Source organism: Thalassophryne amazonica, chromosome 13 (genome assembly GCF_902500255.1).
Source record: "Thalassophryne amazonica chromosome 13, fThaAma1.1, whole genome shotgun sequence".
NCBI classification, from domain to species: domain Eukaryota; kingdom Metazoa; phylum Chordata; class Actinopteri; order Batrachoidiformes; family Batrachoididae; genus Thalassophryne; species Thalassophryne amazonica.
In genome coordinates this window covers 41,855,507-41,883,377 of record NC_047115.1, presented here as the reverse complement: position 1 = coordinate 41,883,377, position 27,871 = coordinate 41,855,507, and the positions used below count along the sequence as shown (strand labels likewise).

The following is a 27,871-nucleotide window of genomic DNA, read 5'->3' as shown; positions in this document are numbered from 1 at the left end:
CAGCAGTAATGAGTGTTGTCTGGACACCTAACAAATAGGGGGTCATTGTGTGTTCTTGATTTTACTGCAATTCATCTGCATAATGTGGACATCATTTTTTATCTGCAGAACTGGACATTTGTCAAAACTGATGAAAAAAATAAAAGTGACCAAATGCATGATCATTCAGTTTTGTTTTTTAATGTTAAACTCCACATTTCAATAATGACCAAGTCAAAGACCACATCTAAATCTCCTTGTGATTCCAAGGTGGAAAAAACAAATGAATGCACTCAAACAACATTCAGCTGGAAAACATACAGGAAAGTAATCGCAAATGGTCAGTGTTGCAGCAAATCATTTTTCATAGTTTTTAATTGTCTGCAAAGATCATTTAACTTTCACAGTGAAAAATGTTCTTTTTCAGAAATATGAATTTACAATAAAAATGACAAGAAAAATATGCATTTAGACCATTTGTAATTTTGATAAATACTGCATACTTTATTTTACAGCCAAATGATTTACCATTTAATCAGTTATTAGGATTTGCATGACAGCAAGTCTGGCAGGTTTACCATCGCACAGATCACGTATAGTCATGTGACATCAACATGGATGTTTCAGATGTGTAGGGGAAATCTTTGTTTTCAAATAGCTCCATTCATCAAAGCAGGGAAAAAAAAAAAAAATCACTCATGACTAAGGTGCAGTATGCATCTCTCTGACACACGCAAGCGCACACAAAGAGCATCCAAAAACAAGTCCATAAATGATGCCCTTCAGGACTTCTGCTTTCTCTTCTGCAGTGTCTTTCCTGATAGCGCCCCCTTTTGGACTCCTCTCACCATGCCCTTGAACTGGCCCTGCAGCTTGGCACGCTTCCTAGAAACATGCACACATGTACAAAAGGTCAGTTCTCTACTTTTTTTTTTAAATCTCAAGCACAGCTTTGATCAAAATTGACAACCCTGAATTTCAAGTACATAATTCAGAATATTGTCAGAAATAAATGCAAATCAGTCTGTGTAATCAGAGTATATAAAAATATGGAAGGTTACTGAACAAGGAAAACGGAGACAGACAAAAATAAAAACAAAATGCACGGGGACAGTTATTCCCACCGTTCAACTGTTCAATATTTGGTTGCAGAATCTTTGGGGACAATGAAAGCCTCTCAACATTTCAACTTGTCTGCTGGTCGTTTCTCTCACCCTTCCACTGCCGTGTGTTCAAACTTTTCGGTTTCCACAAGTCCATTTTTCTAAAAGCAGATTTCATTTTTCCAAAGGTTTCCAAGGGGCCTGTTTAAAACAGTCCTTCCTTTCTAAAGACTTCTGTGCACTTTGGTTGAGCACTCTGGGGTTTGTCCTGCTGAAAAACCAAAGACCTCAAACCACGAGTTCTGACACTGAGAAACATTTTGCTCTGTACAGTGCATTCCCAAACAGATCCACCTGGGTCTTACTCATATCTGTCCATAAAACCGTATCTCAGGACACCTGCGGCTCATCTATAAAGTTTTGCCAACATTAAGTTTACCTTCATTTTAATCATCCTTCAGCCCTACTTGGTTTAGTGTGCGCCATACGCTGCAGCCTGAAACCGCTCCATGTTGCTCCACATCAGCCTGGAATTCTTTAGATGTCTTGCATTCCCCTCAACCCACACCAACCTTCACAGACTTCTCTATTTGAGTTTCTTACTCATGCTACATCTTGGATGCGCCACAACAGTTTTGTGATTGTGAGACTTCTCAATAACATTAAAAACATTTGAAAAACTGACTTCAGGAATTTTGGGTCATATAGAAGTGTTCAGAATAATAGTAGTGCTATGTGCCTAAAAAGATTAATCCATATTGTGTGTATATTTCTTATTGTTACATGGGTTACAAGGTACCAGTAGATTCAGTAGATTCTCACAAATCCAACAAGAAATTGGGCTATTAGTAAAAAAAAAAAAAAGTAGAAAAGGGGTGTTCACAATAATAGTAGCATCTGCTGTTGATGCTACAAACTCAAAACTATTATGTTCAAACTGCTTTTTTTTAGCAATCCTGTGAATCACTAAACTAGTATTTAGTTGTATAACCACAGTTTTTCATTTCTTCACATCTGCGAGGCATTAATTTTGTTGGTTTGGAACCATGATTTTGCTTGTTTACTAGTGTGCTTGGGGTCATTGTCTTGTTGAAACACCCATTTCAAGGGCATGTCCTCTTCAGCATAAGGCAACATGACCTCTTCAAGTATTTTGACATATCCAAACTGATCCATGATACCTGGTATGCGATATATAGGCCCAACACCATAGTAGGAGAAACATGCCCATATCATGATGCTTGCACCACTATGCGTCACTGTCTTCACTGTGGCTTGAATTCAGAGTTTGGGGGTCGTCTCACAAACTGTCTGCGGCCCTTGGACCCAAAAACAACAATTTTACTCTCATCAGTCCACAAAATATTCCTCCATTTCTCTTTAGGCCAGCTGATGTGTTCTTTGGCAAATAGTAACCTCTTCTGCACGTCTTTTATTTAACAGAGGGACTTTGCGGGGGATTCTTGCAAATAAATTAGCTTCACACAGGCATCTTCTAACTGTCACAGCACTTACAGGTAACTCCAGACTGTCTGATCATCCTGGAGCTGATCACTGGGTGAGCCTTTGCCATTCTGATGGTTGTTTTCTGTTTTCTTCCACGCGTCTTTTTTTTTTTTGTCCATTTTAAAGCATTGGAGATCATTGTAGATGAACACCCTATAATTTTTTGCACCTGCGTATAAGTTTTCTCCTCTCCAATCAACTTTTTAATCAAACTACGCTGTTCTTCTGAACAATGTCTTGGACGTCCCATTTTCCTCAGGCTTTCAAAGAGAAAAGCATGTTCAACAGGTGCTGGCTTCATCCTTAAATAGGGGACACCTGATTCACACCTGTTTGTTCCACAAAATTGACAAACTCACTGACTGAATGCCACACTACTATTATTGTGAACACCCACTTTTCTACTTTTTTTTACTAATAGCCCAATTTCATAACCTTAAGAGTGTGCATATCATGAATGCTTGGTCTTGTTGGATTTGTGAGAATCTACTGAATCTACTGGTACCTTGTTTCCCATGTAACAATAAGAAATATACTCAAAACCTGGATTAATCTTTTTAGTCACATAGCACTACTGTTATTCTGAACAATACTGTATGAACACTGACAATTAAGCACAAGAGTTTTGTTTTTATTTGGTTTTAGGAAGCGATTTCAAGTTTCTGGTTGCCAATAACTGTCCAAGGTACAGGTTATTACTACATGAAACCATTTTTTGTCACCATTTGGACATGTTATTAAATGTTCTGATAACACAAACTGGTTCTCTCTCATGCATTTCTTCACATATTTTGACTGATGTACCGTAAAAATCTGGGGTGTTAAACATTTTGACCAGGACTAGAATCTGACCTTACAGCAGGTCAGACATCAAACGGTAGTTATAACTGCTGCTGAAAAGCATTTCAAACCTGCGATTCAGATGAGACTTCTTCAGAGGGATGTAGGCATACGGGTCCAACTTCCCTTTTTTCTTTATATCTCCTTTTCCTTTCTGAGGAAAAAAGTCAGAATGATAATGAAGAGATACTGGAACAGTTTTCAACCAGCACCACCTCTCTGTTCTCTGACCTCCTGCAGTGTCTAACTTACCTTTGACTTGTAGTCGGCTCCAGTCTCTCGACTGCGTCCTAATGGTCTGTGGATTCCTGAACCGCCAGCTAGGAAGAAAAACAACATGTTGGCAGAAGTATTACCAAATTTGCTGGTGAGAAAAGACGTTTGTACCCATCTTACCTTTATATTTTAACTCGGGCTCTATGTCCTTGTCCTCGTCAAAGTTGTCATCTCGAAACTTCCTCTTCCTGGACTTTTTCTGTAGTACATTTTAAAAAGTAGCTGATAGGTGATCCTGCTGTACAAATGGCTTTAAAACACAAAAAAAGTGACAATTTATTCCTGGATGTAAACCTGAAGTACTCACACTCTTTGCTCCAACCTCTTCAAGAATATCTTTCATCTCGCCGTCATCTGTGGAGTGATTGGTCACTGTTCAGTCACATGACCGTGTAAAAGACAACCACAAGAACCCCAAAATTCATCCCACCTTTGTTTTTATTAACCTCCTCTTCCTCTTCCTTGATGATGAGCCGCCCGTCTGACGTCACCTTGAAGCCATGTTCGACTTTGGTGTTTTTTTTCCGCTCTGGGTTAGTGGCTAAAAAACAAAATATCATAATATTTGGTTTCTGGAGAGTAAGCGGCAAGCTTTACATGTAGCAAACACAAGAGCTGTCATTACCCAGAACCCTCTGGGAAACCTTAGCGTCCAAGAAATTGAGAGGATCATCTTCTGCTCCTTCTTTAAGCCAGGCCCGTCCTTTCTGCTGTTTGCCCGCCTTCTTCTGAACATCCTGCGTTTTTCCTTCACTGTCTGATAACTCGCTGTCTGACTCAGCGAGGATGTCTTCAATGCTACAACACAGAGGACAGAGATGTTTTTAGGGAGAAAATAGGAATTATGGGGGGTAAAGGCCTGCTGGGAACAGTGAACTACCTTTCATTCTTTGCTTTTGGCACCTCGTCTTCACTTTCAGATTCATCGTGCTGCTCCGCAGCCTGTTTCCGTCTCTTACTGCGGGCCTCAGCTTTACGGATGTTTATAAGAACCTTGTGGTGTTCTGTAGGCAGCATGCTCTTCACCAGCTCAAAACTGGAATGTGTGACATATGTGACTCAAATCAGCTTTTTTCATGACTGTGTGAACAGCACAAGTCACATGAAATCAGGTTTTGTTTTTTTTTTAATGCTGCGTTTACACTTACAGTGCTGTGAAAAAGTGTCAAAAACAAAACAAAAATTCAGGCCTTGTATATTAGAATTTCCAAAATCATGCTCTTTAAACTCACAGTGAAAGTAAATCTCTACAGTTTGATACAAATTAATTAAAAATCTAAAAGCCAAAATGATGGTGTGAATAAGTAAGTGCCCCCTTTAGTATAGCACATGTAAACCATCACTTTTATATACAGTTTTCTTCGGACAAGTCAGGGGATGGATACGTGAATATTCCCAAGACACTGACTATGTCTTGGACATTATTTACATGAATTATGAAGAAATACAAACAGTATAGCACTCTATGGTAAATCTGTGTGGAGTAGGTAGTTCTCAAAAACTGAGTGACTGTACAAGAAGGTGAAGAGTGAGGAAAGCCACCAAGACACTAGGACAACCCTGAAGAAGTTATATACCGTACCTCTGTGGCTGAAGGAGGCGAAGCCTGCACTGAACTTTCCCTCCGTCTAAAAGGACCAAGTCGGCTTTTTCATTTTATTTTCTGCAGAATAGTCCTTCAAGCCAAAAACAGTAGCAACAAAGCACCGTAGCCATGGCCTGTGTCAGACTCGCAGTGATTCAAGATACCTGCAAAGGACTAATGGAAGGAGTAAACTTTATCCCATCTTTGAAATCACTGAGAAGTACAAGTGGTGGACTCGAGTCATGCTTGTGGTCGACCAAATTTCTCCCACAAACATGTCAAGAAGGACAAATACATCAATTCCAAGCACTTTGTTGGTGAAGCTGGGCCAAGTATTGAGCATCCGGAGTTCTAGACCGTATTCCAGCCACGTTTCTCCCTAAGCAAGTAAGTCATGTTTCCCACGGGGCAGATGCTACATGTCTAAAAGAGAGACTATCATTTTGATATTTTCTCTAAAGTTATCAGTGGTATAGTGCTCGTGGAGGTAGACATCGGGTCAATTAGTGCACCTGAATCACACACGCTTCATATGCAAATAGCCATAATGTTAAAGCACATTTTAAAGCTATACATAATACAGTGAAACCGCTGTATTTTTGCCCATGGTTATCATACCGTCCAAATCTCATACCGGCCCATGCCTAGTGTGTGTATTATAACACACACACTGCTGATTTATTTCTTGTTTTCTTTTGTTTGTTTTTTTGCACATGCAGGTCAGTTCAAGACAGTGAAGTTCACACTGAAATCTGATAATGGCTGCATTAAAAAGAATTATGTTAACAGGGAAAGAAATAAAAATAAATAAATAAAAAGCCTTGGCACGTGCCATTTTTATGTCTTTAATAGGCCAAGAGAACTACACCATCCAGGTTTAGTTAACTAGCAGCCACACACACACGAGCACTCACCTCCACAAACGACACAAAACTAAACACATTAAACTAGCAACCGCAAATAAATACATGATGCATGGTAAATGGGCAAAATATGATAAGAAAGTTACAAAGAATGGAAACATAAAACCTGAGTTAAAGAATGGATAGAATGTGTGGCTGGGGATGACACCAAAAAACTACAACAACAAAAAACCTAGGTTTTTGGTAGTGTCAAGTGATCAACAGTGATTGCTGAGTATGTTTTAATCCACGGCAAAAACTAGAGGCTGGTCCTCTCTCCAGGTGTCAAGTATCCAGACAGTGACATAAGCAGAGTGAAAATTAAGCAGTCAGTGGGATTTGCAAATTTACTGGCTGTAAAGCATTATAAGACAACTGTCCTGCAATAAAGACGTATGCATAGTACTGTGCATACAGGTGCATTAATACTGGTGTCAATACTTAGAAGTATTCTAACCAAAACCTTCTTGAATAAGAAGTGATTTACTGAACTGTAAGTAAATTAATCTACCTCATGACATTCTTCCTCAGTTGCTTAGAGAACAACTGAATGTTTTATGTTGAAGTTGAAGACTTGGTATGCACTATTATACATCACAATGCTTTCAAATTTATCATTAAAGTTTTCATCAGCTCTTACCCAAACTTTCTTATCAACTTTGTGAAAATATTCTTCAGTTTGGTTCTAAAGTGCCTCCTGACATCATCTTTGATGTTCCCAATGCCCTCCATCTGAAGACAAGACCCAAAGTGAAACTCATGTTAAGTGATGGAATCAGCATCTACGACATCAGGAGCGTCAATGACGTGGTTCTCCTACCATGACAGTCACATGTGAGGCCAGTGTCTTGGGATCCACGATGAAAAGGATGACCTTGATGAACCCCAGAGCTGCTTTTACTATCTCCCTGGTACGAGATGTCAGGAGCAGACAAATATTTTGCAGGAGTTGTTCCATGGTGGCCAACTCTATGGAGTCTTAGAATCGAGGAGAGAGAGAGAAAAAAAAAAAATCAAGAATGGAATCCAATAAAAGGGCACTCCAAGTCAGTGAATATGTCAAATGGTATTTACAAGATCAAACATTAAGAAATACAAACAGTATGGTAAATCTGTTTGGAGTAGGATGGTCCCAAAAACTAAGTAAGCGTGCAAGGGAACTAGTGTGGGACGTGACCAAGACAGCTAATTATAGTCTGTGGATGTAATTGAATTAACTGTGTATAGTGCAGCATTTGTCTGTTGCACAACCAGTTATACAGCTTCAAGATGGAGACAGATATAAATTTAAAAATAATAAGATGTAAAGTTTCAGCTGTAGTTTGACAGAAGACACACGGGAAACCTAAGCCTGTATTTTTGAGTGCTGACCTGTGATGCTGATTTCTGAGTATTGACCCTAATCACCAAGCTTTAAACACGATCACTCAACTCTGTGTCTGAATGATGACCTGTGATCCAGACCCTGACCTTACATTACATTAAATGTGACTGCTGGCCTTTGATCCCAATCACACAGCTTTGATCATGACCTTAGATCCTAAACAAAGATCACGATCACTGATGTGTGAACGCTTATCCTCACCAACTTTTTCATTGCAGTTTGTCTGATTCCTGTGATTTTATAATTGTGTTTGATCATGAAATTTTAATATCAATTACTGAACTAATAATCAATCACCTTCATAAGATTAAAGGAATCAGGAACAGCGATTAAAGACAGGATCAGCATCAAAGGAATAAGCTTCAAACAAACACAGGAGCCACCTCTTGATCAAAATCGGTATTAAAACTTAATCACCTCTCAGTCTTTACCCAAGTTCAATGAAATTCATTCACATCCTTTTAAGATATGCTGCTGACAGAACCTCCTTGGTTTGGGTCAATTTAATCATTTAAGAATACAGATGGAACACCAGTAAAGCTCGTGTGCGTACCTTTATACTCAAATACCAGTCGAGTCAGCGCCAGCACAGTACAGGTGATCATGGTGACGGACCCTGTGAGCCCAGCGTACACCAACACCAAATACTGCTCCATGGCATCTAGAGCAGAGACAATCCTCAGGTCAGACTTTGAAATCTACAGTATGAGAAACATCCCTCCACAAAAAACATTCATTACCATGCTTTTTACCACAAAAGCGGACAAATGCATTTCCTATTTCCACCAGCAGATTGTAGGCATTCTTTCGAGCTCCCACAGACACCTCCTTAGTACAAACAATCACCTGAAGGAGGAAGAAGGTCCACCTTAAAACCACAAGCATTTGTACTGTGTGTGTTTCTGCACATTAGTGTGCAAACACATGAACTAACCTCTGGCAGCAGGGCGGTGATAAAATCTTTGTGTTCCACATCCAGCCTTTTCACAATATGGATCAGACACTTCAGTCGAGGCTGAGAAAAATTAAAACAACCAGGAAGATACAGCCAGACGTCAATGTCAAACTCAACAGACCAACTTACTTTACGCTGAATTTATTCCATTTCTGTCCCACACGTCAGACTCACTCTCTTTGCAGGTGAAGACACCTGTTTCAGAGTACTAAGCAGGACAACTTTGAGACTTTCTAGATTAGTCATAACAAATGAGCGACACTCATCTCGCTCTCCACCGCACATCTCCTCCAGCACACGGTAAGCCTTCTTCTGCATGCCAGGCTCTTCAATCTGACAACAAAACAGACACACAAACTTTAACACGTTTCAATAAAAAAGGATGTCACTGGAGCAATGTGATTCCTCGTACCTCCAAAAACGGCTGAAGCAGCTCATAGGTGTTATTCATCGTAACGACATCAACAAAAGGTCCCATGGCAACCACTAAGTCCATCATCGACAGTCTGAGAGTCAGACATGAAAAGTGTGGAAATAATAACAGTCAAACAAGAGTAAAAGCAACAATTATTAAAATTTAAAACATACAAGACTAAAGATGAAATGATTGATTTTAAAAACCTGATAATCTGCAATCATTTGAAGGAATTTCTCAACAGAAGAATAAATTTTTTTGCCTGGTTCCAGGATTTCAGATATGTTTTTTTTTTAAGTATTCATAATTTTGGGTTATGATCTACTGAACAGACAAAATAAAGTATTAAAAGCTGTAACTTTTGTCTATATAAAATTAATATAATTTGCTTTTTGCCCGACACAAGAACAAGTTTGTGGATGCAGGGGCTGGAAATGAGATTCCTCCACCCAGGATCTGGGCTTAATCTCTGGGACAGGGTTAGAAGCTTGACAGCCCAGGAGAGACTGAGCAGCTTCCTCACAGTGAAAAGAGCAAGTAAGGTGATTCGGGCATCTGGTGAAGATGCCCCCTGGTCATGTACTTAGGGAGGTCTTCCAGGCACAAACAACTGGGAGAAGGCTCTGTGGAAAACCCAGGACAGGCCGGAGGGATTATATTTCCCACCTGGTTTGGGAATCTCTCGGAATCCACCAGGAAGAGTTATAAGATTATGTCAAGGACAGGGAAGTGTGGGATGAGCCACTTGGTCTATTGCCACCATAGCCTATACACAGATATGTGGCAGAAAATGAATTAAATAAATGAATGAAGGTAGTTTTTTTTTTTTTTTTTTATAAGAGCTACAAATTATTTTTCTGCCACTGGAAGTCACATTAGCTCTACATTTAAGAATGTAAATAAAGTTCCCCTTCTCAGCAACTCCACCTCAAATGTCATTGCTCCCTATCACTCCTTTGCACTCACCAGAAGAACGGCAGTTGGAGCCTTAACAACTCTAATGGTCTCTATGTGGCAAAAACCATAAAAGCCAGACATAGTATGTGAATTACTGCTGTCTCTTTTGCCTCTTTATAAACAGGGGGAGGGATAGTTTCACAGATCAGGATTCACATGTAGTAAACATGCACACATAACCATTTCATGCATTAAACATGCACATGCAGCCAGACCAAGAATGTAAATGGCACAAAAAACCTCAAGAGCACAGAGGGAGTGCTGCTTCCTTCTCTGCACAGGATGCTATTAAGTTACTTTAAAATTTTACTGTTGTTATGCTTTATAGGGGAAAAAAAAAAAATCTTGTAAACTTGGGAAAAAATAGAAACCTTCAATAAATGTATACAATTATCAGCAGAAGCACTACATAAGTCAATCATTAAGAGAATCCACAATTCAAAACATGTCATACCGTGTGAACTCAGTGCTCTCCGTGCTGCTCAATCTCTCTGTGGCTTTTTGTAGAAACGTACAGGTCATCTGAGAATAATTGTTAGGAAAATATATACAAACCCAGAAAAGACAAGCTTTTAGTGAGATAATAAAGTGTAATATTAACCTCTGTATGAAGCAAGGCATAATTCCATGATTCAGAATACCTACAGTGCATCAAAAAAGTATTCACAGCACTTCACTTTTTTCCACATTTTGCTATGCTACAGCATTATTCCAAAATGGATTAAATTCCTTTCCCCTCCCTCACAATTCTACACGCAATACCCCATAATTACATATGACAATGTGAAAAAATGGTGTTGAGATTTTTGCAAATTGGTTAAAAATTTAAAAAAGAAAACCAACAACAACTAAGAAATCACACGTACATAAGTTTTCACAGCCTTTGCCATGAAGTTCAAAATTGAACTTAGGTGCACCCTGTTTCCACTGATGATCCTTGAGATGTTTCCACAGCCTAACTGAGTCCACCTAAGGTAAATTCAGGTGATTGCACCTGATTTGAAAAGGCACACACCTGTCTACATATAAGGTCCCACAGTTGACAGTACATGTCAGAGCACAAACCAAGAATGAAGTCAAAGGAATTGTCTGTGGACCTCCAAGACAGGATTATGTCGAGGCACAAATCTGGGGAAGGGTACAGAAACATTTCTGCTGCTTTGAAGGTCCCAATGAGCACAGTGGCCTCCATCATCCAGAAATGGAAGAAGTTCAGATCCATCAGGATTCTTCCTAGAGCTGGACGCCTGTCTAAACTGAGCAAATGGGGGAGAAGGGCCTTAGTCAGGAAGGTGACCAAGAATCTGATGTCACTCTGTCACAGCTCCAGCGTTCCTCTGTGGAGAGAGTGGCCAGAGGGAAGCCACTCCTTAGTAAAAGGCACTTGGCAGCCCACCTGGAGTTTGCCAAAAGGCACCTGAAGCATTCTCAAACCATAAGATGCAAAATTCTCTGGTCTGATGAGACAAAAATTTAACTTGTTGGCATAAGTGTCAGGTGACATGTTTGGAGGAAACCAGGCACAGTGAAGCATGGTGGTGGCAGCATCATGCTGTGGGGATGTATTTCAGCAGCTGAAATTGGGAGACTAGTCAGGATTGAGGGAAAGATGAATGCAGCAATGTTCAGAGACATCCTGGATGAAAACCTGCTCCAGAGCGCTCTTGACCTCAGACTGGGGTGACAGTTCATCTGTCAGCAGGACAATGACCCTAAGCCCACAGCCAAGATATCAAAGGAGTGGCTTCAGGACAACTCTGTGAATGTCCTCGAGTGGCCCAGCCAGAGCCCAGACCTGAATCCGATTGAACATCTCTGGAGAGATCTGAAAATAGCTATGCACCAACGCTCCCCATCCAACCTGGTGGAGCTTCAGAGGTGCTGCAAAGAGGAATGGGCAAAACTACACAAAGATAGGTGCACCAAGCTTGTGGCATCATATTAAAGAAGACTTGAGGCTGTAAATGCTGCCAAAGGTGCATCAACACAGTATTGAGCAAAGGGTGTGAATACTTATGTAACTGTGATTTCTTAGTTTTTTATTTTTAATAAATTTGCAAAAATTAAAAAAAATAATAATAAAATTTTCCCATGTGTCATTATTTACTCCATTTTTAGTCAGGCTGTAACATAAAATGTGGAATAATTAAAGCGCTGTCAATACTTTCCGGATGCATCGTATGCGTACATGTTGGACATGCTGCTATCCAGCATTGCACATAGTATTCAATAATCAACCCAAGATTCGTTTACATTACAGCCCTTTCTCATCTTTTTTTTCTGGCTTTTTACACAAGTGATAGTCATACCATCCTTGTTTGTTCTTTTTTAAACAGTGCACAGCCATAGTGAGGCATGAACTGTATAACTCACCTGCATTTCAGTAACAGTCAGGTAGACCTTGATCGTGTCTAGAACAGCCATCCTGTAGGTGGCAGTCTCTCCATCTGAAGGCTGCTGACTGTAAACATTGAAGAGGATGGGCAGGAAGTTCTTCGAGAAACGGCCCACTTCAGCCTTTTCTTCCTCTACAGACAACACACAAATAACCTTAAAAGGCTAAATTCTAGGCAGAACAGCCGCACTAACATAATATTTACGTACCGGTGCAGCAGCTCTTGCTGATGATGGTGCGGAGTGCTTGACAAACTGTGAGCCTCAGGTCTGGCTGTTCATTAATGGCCATGCCAAGTGTGCGAGCAATACCTTTGAAGGACGTCAACAAGTCCACAGGACACGTACAGAAACCAGGGAGCATGGTCCAAATCTGAAAAAGCCAATAATTTTCTCATTCACAAAGATTCTTTGCCTGATCTTGAGTAAAAGCTAAACAAGCAAAACCAACAGTAACGCACCTGAAGCTGTAAGGTTTGATATACTTTAGCCTCCAGCTTCTGACCTGCCTGCTCCAACTCTTCAGCTAAGACACAAAAACAAAAGTAATCAATTAACACAAGAGGCATAAAAGCCAATGAGTATGCTTCAGAAAACCGTCAGCTTTAATTCAAAAGGTTTAACAATAATATCGCCTGAACCATTAAGCCATTTTTTAAAAGCAGTCACAATAAGTACGCATGTTAACACAGAGGTTAAACTTAACGAAATGCATTTGATGAGAAAGAAGCACGCAGGTCACTCAGCATCGTGTCCTAAAGACAATATAAAAGAAGTCAATTTAAAGGGGGGGGGGGGTACGAAGAGCATAAAAAGGCAAGTAATCAAAAGGTACTGAACAATGTGAAAGTGTCAGGTGAGACTGGAGTGGAGTCTGTGCAAGTCCAACACGAGCGACCAGTGCAGTAAAGTGTGAAGAAAGTACCAAACTGTTTTGTTTTATTTTTTGTTGGGGTTTTTTTTTGGCCCTTTTTAAACTTTCTGTTATCCATTTGACAGGTTTATTTTAAGGCAGGGATTATGATGTCAACTGTACAGACACCGTTCCAATGAACTGCTGACCACCAGTTAGTTTCAGTGAGGTGATTTCATTCAAAACTAACAGTATGGGGGAACATGGCACAGTTATGCCCAAAACATCAGAGAGCACAATACTTGAATGAATGTTTTACAGTCTATACTTCAATCACATCTTGATCATTCAATTTCTAATCCACTGTGGAAGAATACAAAAAAAGTTTAAAAACCAAAGATCACAGAACTGACTTACCTCTCTGTCTGAGTGTGTTGGCCAAAGGGAGGAAATAAGAAGTGAAAAAGGCAAGATGAGTATTCTTTACATTATCTCGTATGACTGGTACAAGCCAGCTGCGTGGGAACTCCAAGTCATCACTAATAAAGATCAAAAGGAAAATATGTCAATTAGTCTCTATAAAATAAATGAGCCAACGCAACACAAAGCAGGGTTCTGTGGAAATGTGTGCATCTGCAGAGGTGCTGCATCTTTGTGTATGGTTTGGTCTGTTGGCGTAAACTCACTCATAGCCTGTGATATTGAGAGGCACAGCACTCAGCACAATGTCCGGTCCCATGCTCTCTACAGCACCTCCTACAGCCAAGTCCAGTTCACCACAGAAGGGGAACTGATGTGTGGAGCGCAGGTCTGCCAAAGCCTGCAGAGACTGTCCAGACGACAATACAGACCAATTTAGACTATGACCGTGCTTTTAACACAAAAAAATATTTAACTTCAGCACACAATAGACCGTTGTTACATTGTTTGGCGCATCCACACTGAGTACGCCGCAAGTCGCTCATGTGGAACTCCATGGAGTGCAGCGCCTTTTAATTCGGGCATGCACCCTCCGTGTAAATACAGGGGCATGACTGAATCTATAGATAACACTGCAACAAACGTCCGTAACTTGCCCAAAGAAGGGTGGACAAAGTCCCTTAAACGTGTCCCAGATGTCCCTGCATACATCGCAGACCTCATTGTCCCTTACATTTCCGCATGTTCGCTGAGGTCTGAGAGCCATTTCCAGCTCCGAGTTGTTAAAATAAAGCTTAAAAGCCGGGGTGACCAGGACTTTTCAGTGGTTGGACCCAAATTGTGGAATTCTCTCCCTCCACACATTAAAACAGCTCCATCTATTGATATTGTTAAATCTCATTTAAAAAGTTATTTTTACTCACTGGTTTTTAATCCGGCATAAGAATTTTTGTGGTCCTCTGACTTTTTTGTTTTAGTGCATTTCATGTCTTATTTTGATTTCATATTGATTGTAATTGTTTTCCTATATGTGGCATTTTTAAATTGCATTTTCTTTTTTCTTCTTCTAATTAGTGTTATTTGTGCAACACTTTGGAGACTTTGTGTTGGTAAAATGTGCTATATAAATAACGGTGGATTGGATTGGAGATGTGGCAATCAGAACAATTTTATAGCAATAAAACAGCTTGTGTGAAACTATATTTAATGTCTTCATTGAAACATGCTTTGTACAAATGATAGCTGTGTTTGGGAGGAAAGCTGGAAAACGGTGGACTTTTCAATGTTCTGAAGCAGCTTGCAGAACGCTATAAAAATGCAACATTCTATTAATTCATCAAAAACGTGACGGAAACAAACCCCCCACCAACTCCATATTAGCGCACGCACACTCAGAATGTAACAGCAGTCTATTAATCAAAACTTTCTCTGTGCACCTTGGTCATAACTGGATGAGCCTGCTTTCCAGCGATTCTGTAGAAGCAACCCAGAATCTGCAGTACAAACGGCCATGAAGCATGGAAGCGGTAGGACAGTCCTTCTTCTACGATACTGTGCACACAGTTATCATAATGAGAATTTAACTCTTTAAACACATCAGAAAGAGATTGATTGGCACAAATGGATAAGGAACTTACTGGAACATTTTGCAAACATAAGAGGGGTTTCCTGCAGAGGCTGTGGCAGGGATCACGCCCATTTCATCCATGCAAGGGGCTACACATTCAGTCAGCACGGTCTGAAACACACACAAAAAACACTTAGTGCTAAGGCCGAGTATCTTTAGCATACTTCTAATTGACACTTATCACCATTACTGCCAACCCTTTCAATAAGTTTTAAAGGAGGTGGAGAAACCAAATCGGTAGACTGTAGGGCCATCATGACGGCAATACTAATGATGTATGATGTGATTATGCAACAGGAATATTGGGAGAAATGGGCAAAAATTAAGAAAGTTATACACAAAATGGTATGATTTGGTACAGTGTGAGTAAAGACCATCACGTTATCTCAGGGTACGTTTACCTCAGTTTGAAAAAGGCCAGGGTTCATAAATCATGAGGATTTCCTATCCCACAGGCTCTATAAACAATATTCCACGTTATTACCCAATAATAATGATGCATTGAAACCTTTATTATACCTTAAGCGTGCTTGTGGCTGCAGAAACCACCTGTGCATGAGGGGACAGCAGACAGGACATGGCGGCAGAGAAGAGGCGAGGGAGGTGACCCATACTCAGAGAACTCTGCATACTAGAAAAACACATGCAGACTAATCGTCCACCATCTGCTGAAAAATGGGATTCAAAACAATACCAATATGAGTAAAGTATATCCTACCTTGCCAAGTGGATGTGGGCTTTCTCCATGACAGCTAACCAGGCCAGCAGAGGCTGCAGGTCGTTCTCACTGGGCAGGTAGTCGTACAGAGCCTGGAAATGACCTTATGCTGATTACACCTCAAGCTATATCTCACAGTAGGCCAAAGGGACAGTTTGTTAGCATTTGCTCACCGTTATGATCTGTGCGTTGAGTTCTGGGGAAAGGGTTGAGGCATTTGGATTCCCGCTGAATAGCCTATGGAAGGCCTGCATAGCACTCGCTGTCACTAGCTATATATAGAAAGATGGCAAGGACATGAAAATGTATACATGAGCATTTGATTACAATATCAGAACAAAGACAGTCTGGAAGGAAGCACCTACGAGTGTTTTGTTCTCACCGCATGGCTTAGAGTCATCACTCGCAGCAGAGTCTCGCAACATGACTTGACAGCTCCCAGAGGGAAACACCCGAGTACCTCCTTCAGAAGCCCCAGTACATGTAGTGTGGTGGTGTCCTCCTTGCTGCCTGAGGGGAGGAAAAGAAGCAAACGTGATAAACAACATGCTGAAGAACATTTTGAGCCATTTCTCGTTGTCACAGTAAGGACACCTGGACAATGCGTCTTACCTCCAGCCTGCTCCATTTCTTTGATGCAGAACTTTGCAGTAGTCAAGGCTGCGGGATGATGGGACGGAGCTTTATCTGCAAACAAAAAGTCACTGCCTCTGAGGATGGCGCACACACCTTGCTGAGCTGCTTTACGCACCTGAGAGGAAAACGGAGCGTGAAATTTAATGTCAACGTTCAGTTTATCATGCACATGTCGTGTCGAGGTGGCCTTTGAGGAGTATTCATATCATGCCTGCGGACTGATGAAACAGACCTTAGGTTTACTGTGCACGGTGAAGCTGAGCAGGCCGTGGTAGGTCTGAAGAGTGGATGGGTAAGTCCAGACAGATACATCCTGCTTCCTCAAAAGAGTGGCCAAGCAGGAAAGGACCTAGAGATATATGAAATACAATAATTTGTCACTGTGGTGTAGTTTTGTCAATGCCTATAATAAAACTTACTACATCAACTTATCATTTGACATATGTGCATACCTTGAAAATGGTTCTGACCATGATATATTTACACAAGAATGTCAGGATCCCAGAAGAAAAAAAAAAAAAATCATATGCATTTCACTACCATGATACAGCACTGGAGCATACCCCCCCCCCCCCCCCCAATAGCACCAAATCCAAATGAACAGAAAGTAAATAAATTAGTAACTACATAAATGGAGATCTGTGATCAAGCTCACAAAATGACCCTGCCCCCCACCCCACCCCAAACACACACAGACTAGTGTGTCTGTCTTCGATGCAGTAAGGACGACATGTCTCAGTGTTAGAATTACAGCTGCGTGTTCAGGCAGTCTGTAAAAACAGCCTCGTGGAGAGTTTCAGCTGCATGTTTACACAGCCAGGTTAAAACAGCACTGTGTTCCGCTATAAGCAACAGGCTCCGCACACGTCTTGATCCAAAATCCGACAAACTCCCTCAAAATAATTAAGAGAGTTGAGGGCGAAATGTTGGTCTCTTCTCTGTACGGTCTCGATGTACCACTCGATGTGTGTGCACAGCAGAGAAAGAAAGAAAACAGCAGAACCAAAGATCCAATTCCTAAGGTACTGCGGCTTGATTTTTTTTTTTTTAGTTTGTAATTTTAGATAAGATGTAAAGCTAAAGTTACAGGAAATAGCCTCCACTGGTATTTGAAAAAGGCAAAATGCTGCAGCTTCTCACAAAGAGCCATCCCTCCGGACCGCCCCAACACCATGTGTTCAACCTGACCTCTAGCGCCATCATGCTCTAAATTACTGTGGAGAGCCCTGCTATGAGCTAAAGACGGAATCTACTCACCCATCGAAGAGCCGGGGAGGTGTCACATGTGGCCTGTTTGGACATAACATCCATCAGGGCTTTGGCAGTATCTGAGAACTTAGAGATGAGTACCGGTGCAGGAACTCTGAGAAGCACAGCATGTGGTACATAAAAAAGGTTTAGCAATTGTAATTGTCTTTGACACAGCCTGTCTGCTGCTTTTTGAGGACAAATGTGTAAAGGTCCAACCGTTTCATGACGAGGTTCAGCAGGTACGCCACAGCTGCTTGGGACTCTGGGGAATCCACAACCTCAAGGGTGGTCATCTAGAAAAAAATAGAGACACACCACATCATTCATGATTAATGTTAGTGCTTTGGAACGTCTTAAGCGAAGCTTGAGGAGGTGAGTGTGCCGAGGAGCTCAGCTCAGCTGCAGCCAGACTGTAAAATGAGCAGGTGTGCGCTCCGATTTCTGTTATAGTTTATCATTCTTCCTGCGACTGCGGAGCTGCAGCCGTTGGCGTTGGTGCCATCCGTGAGTGGACGTGGAGATGAGGAGTTATACCGGATGAGGACATGTCCGGTCTCTGGCAATCAGTCTGTGAGCAGGACTTAATGGACACAATCATGAGAACTTGAGGAGGTGAGCGCGATGAGCTGCAGTCAGCCTGCAATGAGCATTTTTTGTTTCTTTGAATTGTTCACATGTGCTCTTTGAGCGGTGTAGTTTTACTGCATTGCGTACGCGGCATAAAAAGTTCGACAACAACCCTGCGTGATTTATAGCTTGGTAACATTGGAGCACAGCAGAAATCATAAATTGGTGTCGGGTAACGTTATATTGTGTGGGTGTGGCATCCAGTCACGTTAAGTACCATTAAGTTAACTAAACTTGCGAGAAAAGTACTTCCTTTCTGCATTCTGTGCTCGACGCAGAAAAAAATTAAACGTTTAATTTCTGGTGTCCGTTTCATGTCGACCTTTGCGTCCCTCACAGTACTGTGGTGTTAGGCTGCATCACCTCGGCACTAGGTTGCATCAACTTTGCGTCATCATGATGCTGCATGACAACTCAAAGCAGGCCCAGTTAGTGGAGTAGTTAAGTATGACTTTTGGCCAGAATTGTTCACTTGGTCATACAAGCATCAGATTTGGCATGAATGTTCTTCATAAATCAGTGTTTGAGAAAAAAGTGTTGGCCACTTGAAAATCCAATATGGTGGCCAGGTAGGGGTCAATGAAGAATTACACAGGAGTCAAAATTTAAAAATGCTCCAATCATACTGAAAAATGTAACACATTATTTGTCTGATCATAACTATTCCAAAAAGGTATAGTTTGGACTATCTATGATTGAATGTTATGGAGTTATGAGGTAAGAACAGCAAAAATGGTGACAAAGGTCAGTTTCAGTTTGTACAGGGATCAAAAGTTAAAGCTGCTCCGATGTTTGTAAAATGTGATGCAAATTATTGGTTGAGTTAATAGGGGTTTAAAAAGGAATAGTTTGCACCATCTGTCATGCTTAGTTGTCATGTTACAGGGTAACATACGTCATATGCCATAAAATCCAATGGACGTCAACATTGTTTGACATTTACTCTGCAAACCAAGCATTCAACACAGTCAAAACTATTCCATTTATTAATCCTATTAGTTCAACCAATATTTTGCACCACTTTCTACCAAAACTGGAGCAACTTTAACTTTTGACTCCTGTGCAAACTGAAACTGACCTTTGTCACCATTCTTGCCATTTAAATTTTGACCCTGTGTCATTCTTCATTGACCCCTACCTGGCTGTCATATTGGAATTTCACGTAGCCAGCACTTTTTTCTCAAACATTGATTTATGAAGAACCTTCATGCCAAATCTGGTGTTTGTATCGCCATGTGAAGGATTGTTTCAGTTATCTGCTGCAGTAAGTGTGAAAGAGGGTTTAGCGACTTTATTTGGGGGATGGGGGGGAGCACACACTTACCAGAACTGCAAAGTATTCCGTTTCTGTCTCTTTCCCTCCCTGAGCTCGGATGACATCAGTAACCGCTGCCAAAACTGCACAAATCTGTCAGACATATGAAGTTCCAATTATATCAAAAGAAAATGATACAGATTTTTGAATTTGTAATTAAACAATTACGGTCCGAGTTGTTTGCCAGATAGGACAATTAAATGCAACGTGCAGCCAGCACTACAAAAAGATCAGTAGCGAATAGATGTGAGATTAAAAACAAACAAGCCAAAATAAATAAACTGATGCTAGTGTGAAAGTGGCCACATTAGCGATATTTTAATCAAGCAACTGCTAACATTTTCCACATATTTACTTCTTTGTGAGCTGCTGAATTGGACTCCCAGTAGCGCTGCACTTTTCTAAAGGTCAAGTTGGAGCAGTCAGACAAACCACTGAGAAAGGTGCCTGAGGTTCTCTCTGATCCAGCCCGATCTGGCTCCACATCCATGCAGGCATCTTTACGGCCACTAGCACCGAGCTCCAGTGGGCCAGCCTGCAGCTCATTGTGTAGTTTAAGAGCATCAACTGTTAGATCGCTCTTTTCTGCAGAGAGAGGAAAAAAAAGATATGGACAATGTGACAACGAAGTGGCCTCTCCTATAGAGGAATGAGAGTCAGTATGTTTGGCACCTACAATAAAAGTGATGAACTCTTACTTAAACAGTGACACTTTAAAGTCACAATACAAAGCATCACTGGTGCACGCACGTACATCACCAATCAAAAGTGTGAACACACGCTCCCATGATGTGAGGCAGCTTTTAACTCGTCGTGATCCTTACAGTATACATGTTTTAAACATTTTATTGATGCCATTCTAGTTGGTGTATTGCTATCTATGATGTATGAATTTTACATACGTGTATGTTTATTTTATATCTCTATTTTTGAAGACAAAATAAATAAATTAATTTGTGACTGTTTTTATCAATGACAATTTTATCCAACATGGCCAAAGAAGAGGCATGGTGTAACAATGGCACCTGCAACATTAACTTCATGACAATGGTTAAAAATCAAATGGTCTCTATATTTCAAGAGAAATAATTGAAAAACTTTAAATAGGGGTTTGCATGTGTCAGTGTGCACGTCCGGAAGTAGCCCTCGCTCAGTACATCATGGGATACTCTGTATGCCAGTGTCCATGGATGTAAGCAAAGAGAGATGTGGTAATTTTAAGCCAATTTTGGACCCAGAAGATGTACATGGAGCTGTTTTCAACTCACCATTTGAGGCAGCAACAGTTGCGGAACTAAAAATGATGGTTAAAGTCCAGAACTGCAAGTTTGCAAGACAAAAAAAAGAAGAAAAAAAAAAAGATCTGATAGAGTTATAAATCAAATCAATTCAAATCAATTTTATTTATATAGCGCCAAATCACAACAAACAGTTGCCCCAAGGCACTTTATATTGTAAGGCAAAAGCCATACAATAATTACAGAAAAACCCCAACGGTCAAAACGACCCCCTGTGAGCAAGCACTTGGCGACAGTGGGAAGGAAAAACTCCCTTTTAACAGGAAGAAACCTCCAGAACCAGGCTCAGGGAGGGGCAGTCTTCTGCTGGGACTGGTTGGGGCTGAGGGAGAGAACCAGGAAAAAGACATGCTGTGGAAGAGATCAGAAGTCAATCACTAATGATTAAATGCAGAGTGGTGCATACAGAGCAAAAAGAGAAAGAAACACTCAGTGCATCATGGGAACCCCCCAGCAGTCTAAGTCTATAGCAGCATAACTAAGGGATGGTTCAGGGTCACCTGATCCAGCCCTAACTATAAGCTTTAGCAAAAAGGAAAATTTTAAGCCTAATCGGAAAAGTAGACAGGGTGTCTGTCTCCCTGATCCGAATTGGGAACTGGTTCCACAGGAGAGGAGCCTGAAAGCTGAAGGCTCTGCCTCCCATTCTACTCTTACAAACCCTAGGAACTACAAGTAAGCCTGCAGTCTGAGAGCGAAGCGCTCTATTGGGGTGATATGGTACTATGAGGTCCCTAAGATAAGATGGGACCTGATTATTCAAAACCTTATAAGTAAGAAGAAGAATTTTAAATTATATTCTAGAATTAACAGGAAGCCAATGAAGAGAGGCCAATAAGGGTGAAATATGCTCTCTCCTTCTAGTCCCCGTCAGTACTCTAGCTGCAGCATTTTGAATTAACTGAAGGCTTTTCAGGGAACTTTTAGGACAACCTGATAATAATGAATTACAATAGTCCAGCCTAGAGGAAATAAATGCATGAATTCGTTTTTCAGCATCACTCTGAGACAAGATCTTTCTAATTTTAGAGATATTGCGCAAATGCAAGAAAGCAGTTCTACATATTTGCTTAATATGCGCATTGAAGGACATATCCTGATCAAAAATGACTCCAAGATTTCTCACAGTATTACTAGAGGTCAGGGTAATGCCATCCAGAGTAAGGATCTGGTTAGACACCATGTTTCTAAGAATTGTGGGGCCAAGTACAATAACTTCAGTTTTACCTGAATTTAAAAACAGGAAATTAGACGTCATCCATGTCTTTATGTCTGTAAGACATTCCTGCAGTTTAACTAACTGGTGTGTGTCCTCTGGCTTCATGAATAGATAAAGCTGGGTATCATCTGCGTAACAATGAAAATTTAAGCAATGCTTTCTAATAATACTGCCTAAGGGAAGCATGTATAAAGTGAATAAAATTGGTCCTAGCACAGAACCTTGTGGAACTCCATAATTAACCTTAGTCTGTGAAGAAGACTCCCCATTTACATGAACAAATTGTAATCTATTAGATAAATATGATTCAAACCAACGCAGCGCAGTGCCTTTAATACCTATGGCATGCTCTAGTCTCTGTAATAAAATTTTATGGTCAACAGTATCAAAAGCAGCACTGAGGTCTAACAGGACAAGCACAGAGATGAGTCCACTGTCTGAGGCCATAAGATCATCATTTGTAACCTTCACTAATGCTGTTTCTGTACTATGATGAATTCTAAAACCTGACAAACTCTTCAAATAGACCATTCCTCTGCAGATGATCAGTTAGCTGTGTTACAACTACCCTTTCAAGAATTTCTGAGAGAAAAGGAAGGTTGGAGATTGGCCTATAATTAGCTAAGATAGCTGGGTCAAGTGATGGCTTTTTAAGTAATGGTTTAATTACTGCCACCTTAAAAGCCTGTGGTACATAGCCAACTAATAAAGATAGATTGATCATATTTAAGATCGAAGCATTAATTAATGGTAGGGCTTCCTTGAGCAGCCTGGTAGGAATGGGGTCTAACAGACATGTTGATGGTTTGGAGGAAGTAACTAATGAAAATAACTCAGAACAATCGGAGAGAAAGAGTCTAACCAAATACCAGCATTACTGAAAGCAGCCAAAGATAACGATATGTCTTTGGGATGGTTATGAGTAATTTTTTCTCTAATAGTTAAAATATTATTAGCAAAGAAATTCATGAAGTCATTACTAGTTAAAGTTAAAGGAATACTCGGCTCAATAGAGCTCTGACTCTGTCAGCCTGGCTACAGTGCTGAAAAGAAACCTGGGGTTGCTCTTATTTTCTTCAATTAGTGATGAGTAGTAAGATGTCCTAGCTTTACAGAGGGCTTTTTTGTAGAGCAACAGACTCTTTTTCCAGGCTAAGTGAAGATCTTCTAAATTAGTGAGACGCCATTTCCTCTCCAACTTACGGGTTATCTGCTTTAAGCTGCATGTTTGTGAGTTATACCACAGAGTCAGGCTGATTTAAGGCTCTCTTTTTCAGAGGAGCTACAGCATCCAAAGTTGTGCTCAATGAGGATGTATAACTATTGACGAGATACTCTATCTCACTCACAGAGTTTAGGTAGCTACTCTGCACTGTGTTGGTATATGGCATTGGAGAACATAACAAAGAAGGAATCATATCCTTAAACCTAGTTACAGCGCTTTCCGAAAGACTTCTACTGAAATGAAACTTATTCCCCACTGCTGGGTAGTCCATTAAAGTAAATGTAAATGTTATTAAGAAATGATCAGACAGAAAGGGGTTTTCAGGGAATACTGTTAAGTCTTCAATTTCCATAACATAAGTCAGAACAAGAGCTAAAGTATGGTTAAAGTGGTGGGTGGACTCATTTACATTTTGAGCGAAGCCAATTGAGTCTAATAATAGATTAAATGCAGTGTCGAAGCTGTCATTCTCAGCATCTATGTGGATGTTAAAATCGCCCACTATAATTATCTTATCTGAGCTAAGCACTAAGTCAGACAAAAGGTCTGAAAATTCACAGAGAAACTCACAGTAACGACCAGGTGGACGATAGATAACAACAAATAAAACTGGTTTTTGGGACTTCCAATTTGGATGGACAAGACTAAGAGTCAAGCTTTCAAATGAATTAAAGCTCTGTCTGGGTTTTTGATTAATTAATAAGCTGGAGTGGAAGATTGCTGCTAATCCTCCCCCTCGGCCCGTGCTACGAGCATTCTGACAGTTAGTGTGACTCGGGGGTGTTGACTCATTTAAACTAACATATTCATCCCGCTGTAACCAGGTTTCTGTAAGGCAGAATAAATCAATATGTTGATCAATTATTATATCATTTACTAACAGGGACTTAGAAGAAAGAGACCTAATGTTTAATAAACCACATTTAACTGTTTTAGTCTGTGGTGCAGTTGAAGGTGCTATATTATTTTTTCTTTTTGAATTTTTATGCTTAAATAGATTTTTACTGCTTGTTGGTGGTCTGAGAGCAGGCACCGTCTCTACAGGGATGGGGTATTGGGGGGATGGCAGGGGGAGAGAAGCTGCAGAGAGGTGTGTAAGACTACAACTCTGCTTCCTGGTCCCAACCCTGGATAGTCATGGTTTGGAGGGTTTAATAAAATTGGTCAGATTTCTAGAAATGAGAGCTGCTCCATCCAAAGTGGGATGGATGCCGTCTCTCCTAACAAGACCAGGTTTTCCCCAGAAGCTTTGCCAATTATCTACGAAGCCCACCTCATTTTTTGGACACCAGACAGCCAGCAATTTAAGGAGAACATGCGTTCCAACTAAGTTCCAAATAAGTTCCAACTAACTTACTTTTAGGAGTTTTTAACCTTGTGAGTGATGGGAGTAAACTGCATGTATTTAGAGTTTTTATATCAAATGCTCATAAAATGATTATTTGGCCTTTTCCATGAGATACTTTTGGCTACGCATCTTTGAGATCACTCAGATCAGTAAGTGTGCACTGCATCATCTCTGTGCTGAGCCAAGCACATACATTTCTCAGTGGATGTGACTGAACCGCCGGAGAAAGAGACAAAGAAACAGAAATAGTTGTTTGTGCACTAAAATGCGGCAGGGATTTCAGGAGGGATTTCAAAAGTTACACATCAAATATTGGCCAAGATTTTGCCGCAAGTTGTGGACAAAACTACTATATTGGTGGTTTTGATGGAAGTGGTTTGACTGGAAAAACCGTTGGTGTGTCTACCATGTAGCTGCTGCAGAGTTGGTGGGTTAAGGTCAACTTGAACTTATTAAACTTTCTCTTATTTCCAGTCCTTCCAATATTGTGAATCCACTTGTTTCTAAGCATTGCATTCTTAGGAAAAACACAGAAGTTCACATGTTTATACTAAGATGGTTACTGAAGCATCCACGGACACAACAATTAATTGCAACATTCTGAGCCTTTTGTTTACTTCCTGAGCGTGCCTGTGCGTCCACAGCAGGCACACATTTCCCACAATCCCCTGCATGACCAAATCCATTATAGCAGGTATACAATCCACATATTGACAGTAGGTGTGCGTGCAGCTGTGAAAGAGTTTGTTTGTTTACATGTGGCCTTGCAACAGACTGGTGTGCTGTCCAGAGTGTTGGGATAGGGTCACCTCTCCCCCATGACCCTTAATTGGAGCAAGCAAGTATCATGGATGGATGGATTGAGTAATGCGGCTCCCATATGGTCTCTCAATAACCAGAACAATGTTTCAAAGTTAGGTTTCCAAAAGGGAGCATTTTACCACTGAATGGACATTTTAAAAAGTTGGTTAAAAAACAAACAAACATTGAAAACACATTCAAAAGTGACATTTTAACCCTTTTATTTTTATATTTGAATTGAATTTGAATTTATTAGACACCCATGCAACAAAATTTTACTCGTATACAACAACAAAACTCAAAGTAGTCAAGACAGTAAGAGAAAAAAAAAACAATGTACACAGTGCCTAAAGACGTAGGCAGAAGCAAAGCTTAGCAACACCTACACCCCTCCATGAAGTCAAATCATACCAGGCATATGTAACTGTTCATATAGATATTGAATAATTGTTGACATTTAAATTGGTCCACAGTTTTGCACATTTTGGAAAGGCAATGATTATTAAACTTCTGTGGAACAAAAATTCCATCATTTTATGATTTATACTCCTTACATTCTTTTTGTTGTTGAGCTACTCAGTAGGATGACTTGGACATTATGTGGGATGACCTGCTCGTTTAAAGGTGTGCAGCGGAGTTGGTGGGATGACATGACCGGTTACCTTCCATGTTTACAATAAATGTGTGCATAATTTTATGTCTAATAAATTCAATATCATGTCCTTGTCGTCTCAGTCATTACTTCTTGTTTGGGTTCCCTTTGATCTGTTTGTTGTTCTTAAATTTCTGGCCATCTTCCTCAATCTGAACCTGTGCTACCTTGTTGTTTGGATTTTTACTAGACTGCCATATCTTTACATAAGCTTATTAAGTGGCCCCACTGTGGAAAACTGCACTCCTGGAGTGTTGGGCGAAATGAAGCCCCGCTTCGAGGCCTGTATCAAACCACGTGACTACAGCTAAAGGAGGCCTCGTTTCCTGAAACCACGTGACTGCTTCGTTGAGCGAATCGATTCACTGAAAAGTGCTCGAAAAATGCAGGAAACGTTTGGTGCTTGCCCGGTCCAGCGCGTGGAGGAGAGTGAATGACAGGTTCAATGCCTGCAGCTGGGATGCAATTTTATGGATTGTTTTAAATTGTTGATTATGGACTTAGCAGCCCCTCTCTCCCCAAAATAGTCTTTCATTGTTATAAATTATTTGAAACCACCCATTTAAAAAAATGACATTAATATATGTCTCAAAACTAATATGTCTAGGGCCTTATTTAATTCACTCAGTCATTTGTTTAATTCACTAAGTTAACGAACAATATTATTCTTGGTTTATTAATTTATTGTTTCAAGTATTTATTTGCACAATTTAAGGTCAAACATCAAATCCAGGGGGTCGTCAGAGTAAATTCATCCTGTGCATTTCTTTCTCCACTTGATGGCAGTACAGCAAACCAAGCGCTGCGTGAGGCCTGGAGACATGTATCGAAACGTTTGATGAGAAGCCTCGAGTCTTGAATGGGGCTTCATTTGCCCATCACTAGACACCAGATACAGATCCACAAATCCATAGACTGTGACAGAGATCGATCGATCGATCGATCAATTCCTCAGTCACAAACTAGTTGGCATATTTTGTAATCAATACCAATACCTCAGACAACCGTGAGAAACAGTGCATACCAACTCAGTAACACATAAAGTTATGAACCTGAGTGAAAGCCAAAGCTTTTGCGAGCCCCCCGGTTATTTAAATGGATAACTCTAGCTAACGTCAGCATTAGCTACATACACAAGTGTAGCTTACCAGTGGGTCGGCTAACAAACCGACTTTTCGCAGCCTGTCGAAAACGATTCGTTTGCGGGTTTGAGTCGCTGCTATGTCCCTTCTTCCAGCGTTTAAGTTTCGATCCAGGTCCATATCGAAGCTTACCGGTTTTAACCATTTTGGGGGCCGAAAATAGATTTTTGCACAGGTCAGATACTCACGCTGTCCAAAGTTTAGGCTGCGACTGTCGCATACTTGATGACGTTACCCGTGCAGCTAGCAGGGTGAACAACACTAGCGCGGACGTTAAGCTCTTTTCCGCGATATTTTGTTCGCCATCTTGGGAGAGGAATTGCACATTCAGCGGCCGCTGAACATCTAATAAGGCTATGGCGTCAGATCACGGACAAGCTGCACGAACCGGATTTATTGGGTTGCCCTCTTTTTATTTATTCATTCATTTAGTTTTCTCAGGA

The 27,871-nt window shown here is 40.6% G+C and overlaps 1 protein-coding gene across 1 annotated transcript; it reads right to left on the bottom strand.

Moving 5' to 3' along the window:
• Window positions 1–195: 195 nt before the first annotated feature.
• On the bottom strand, window positions 196–27,633 carry rrp12 (ribosomal RNA processing 12 homolog). The gene is made up of 34 exons (XM_034184172.1): window positions 27,435–27,633; window positions 20,099–20,328; window positions 19,753–19,836; window positions 18,018–18,094; window positions 17,808–17,913; window positions 16,783–16,899; window positions 16,527–16,665; window positions 16,297–16,424; window positions 16,088–16,186; window positions 15,915–16,006; window positions 15,716–15,827; window positions 15,207–15,307; window positions 15,006–15,120; window positions 13,836–13,978; window positions 13,567–13,688; window positions 12,758–12,822; window positions 12,507–12,669; window positions 12,276–12,430; window positions 10,357–10,424; window positions 8,943–9,036; window positions 8,705–8,863; window positions 8,510–8,590; window positions 8,316–8,421; window positions 8,129–8,236; window positions 7,012–7,169; window positions 6,832–6,923; window positions 4,585–4,740; window positions 4,330–4,502; window positions 4,135–4,245; window positions 4,012–4,058; window positions 3,825–3,903; window positions 3,681–3,748; window positions 3,500–3,582; window positions 196–864 (listed from the first exon to the last, which is right to left on the bottom strand). The coding sequence occupies exons 1-34, from the start codon at window positions 27,571–27,573 to the stop codon at window positions 762–764; spliced, it is 3,873 nt and encodes a 1,290-aa protein (XP_034040063.1). The 5' UTR covers window positions 27,574–27,633; the 3' UTR covers window positions 196–761.
• Between the last annotated feature and the right edge of the window lie 238 nt (window positions 27,634–27,871).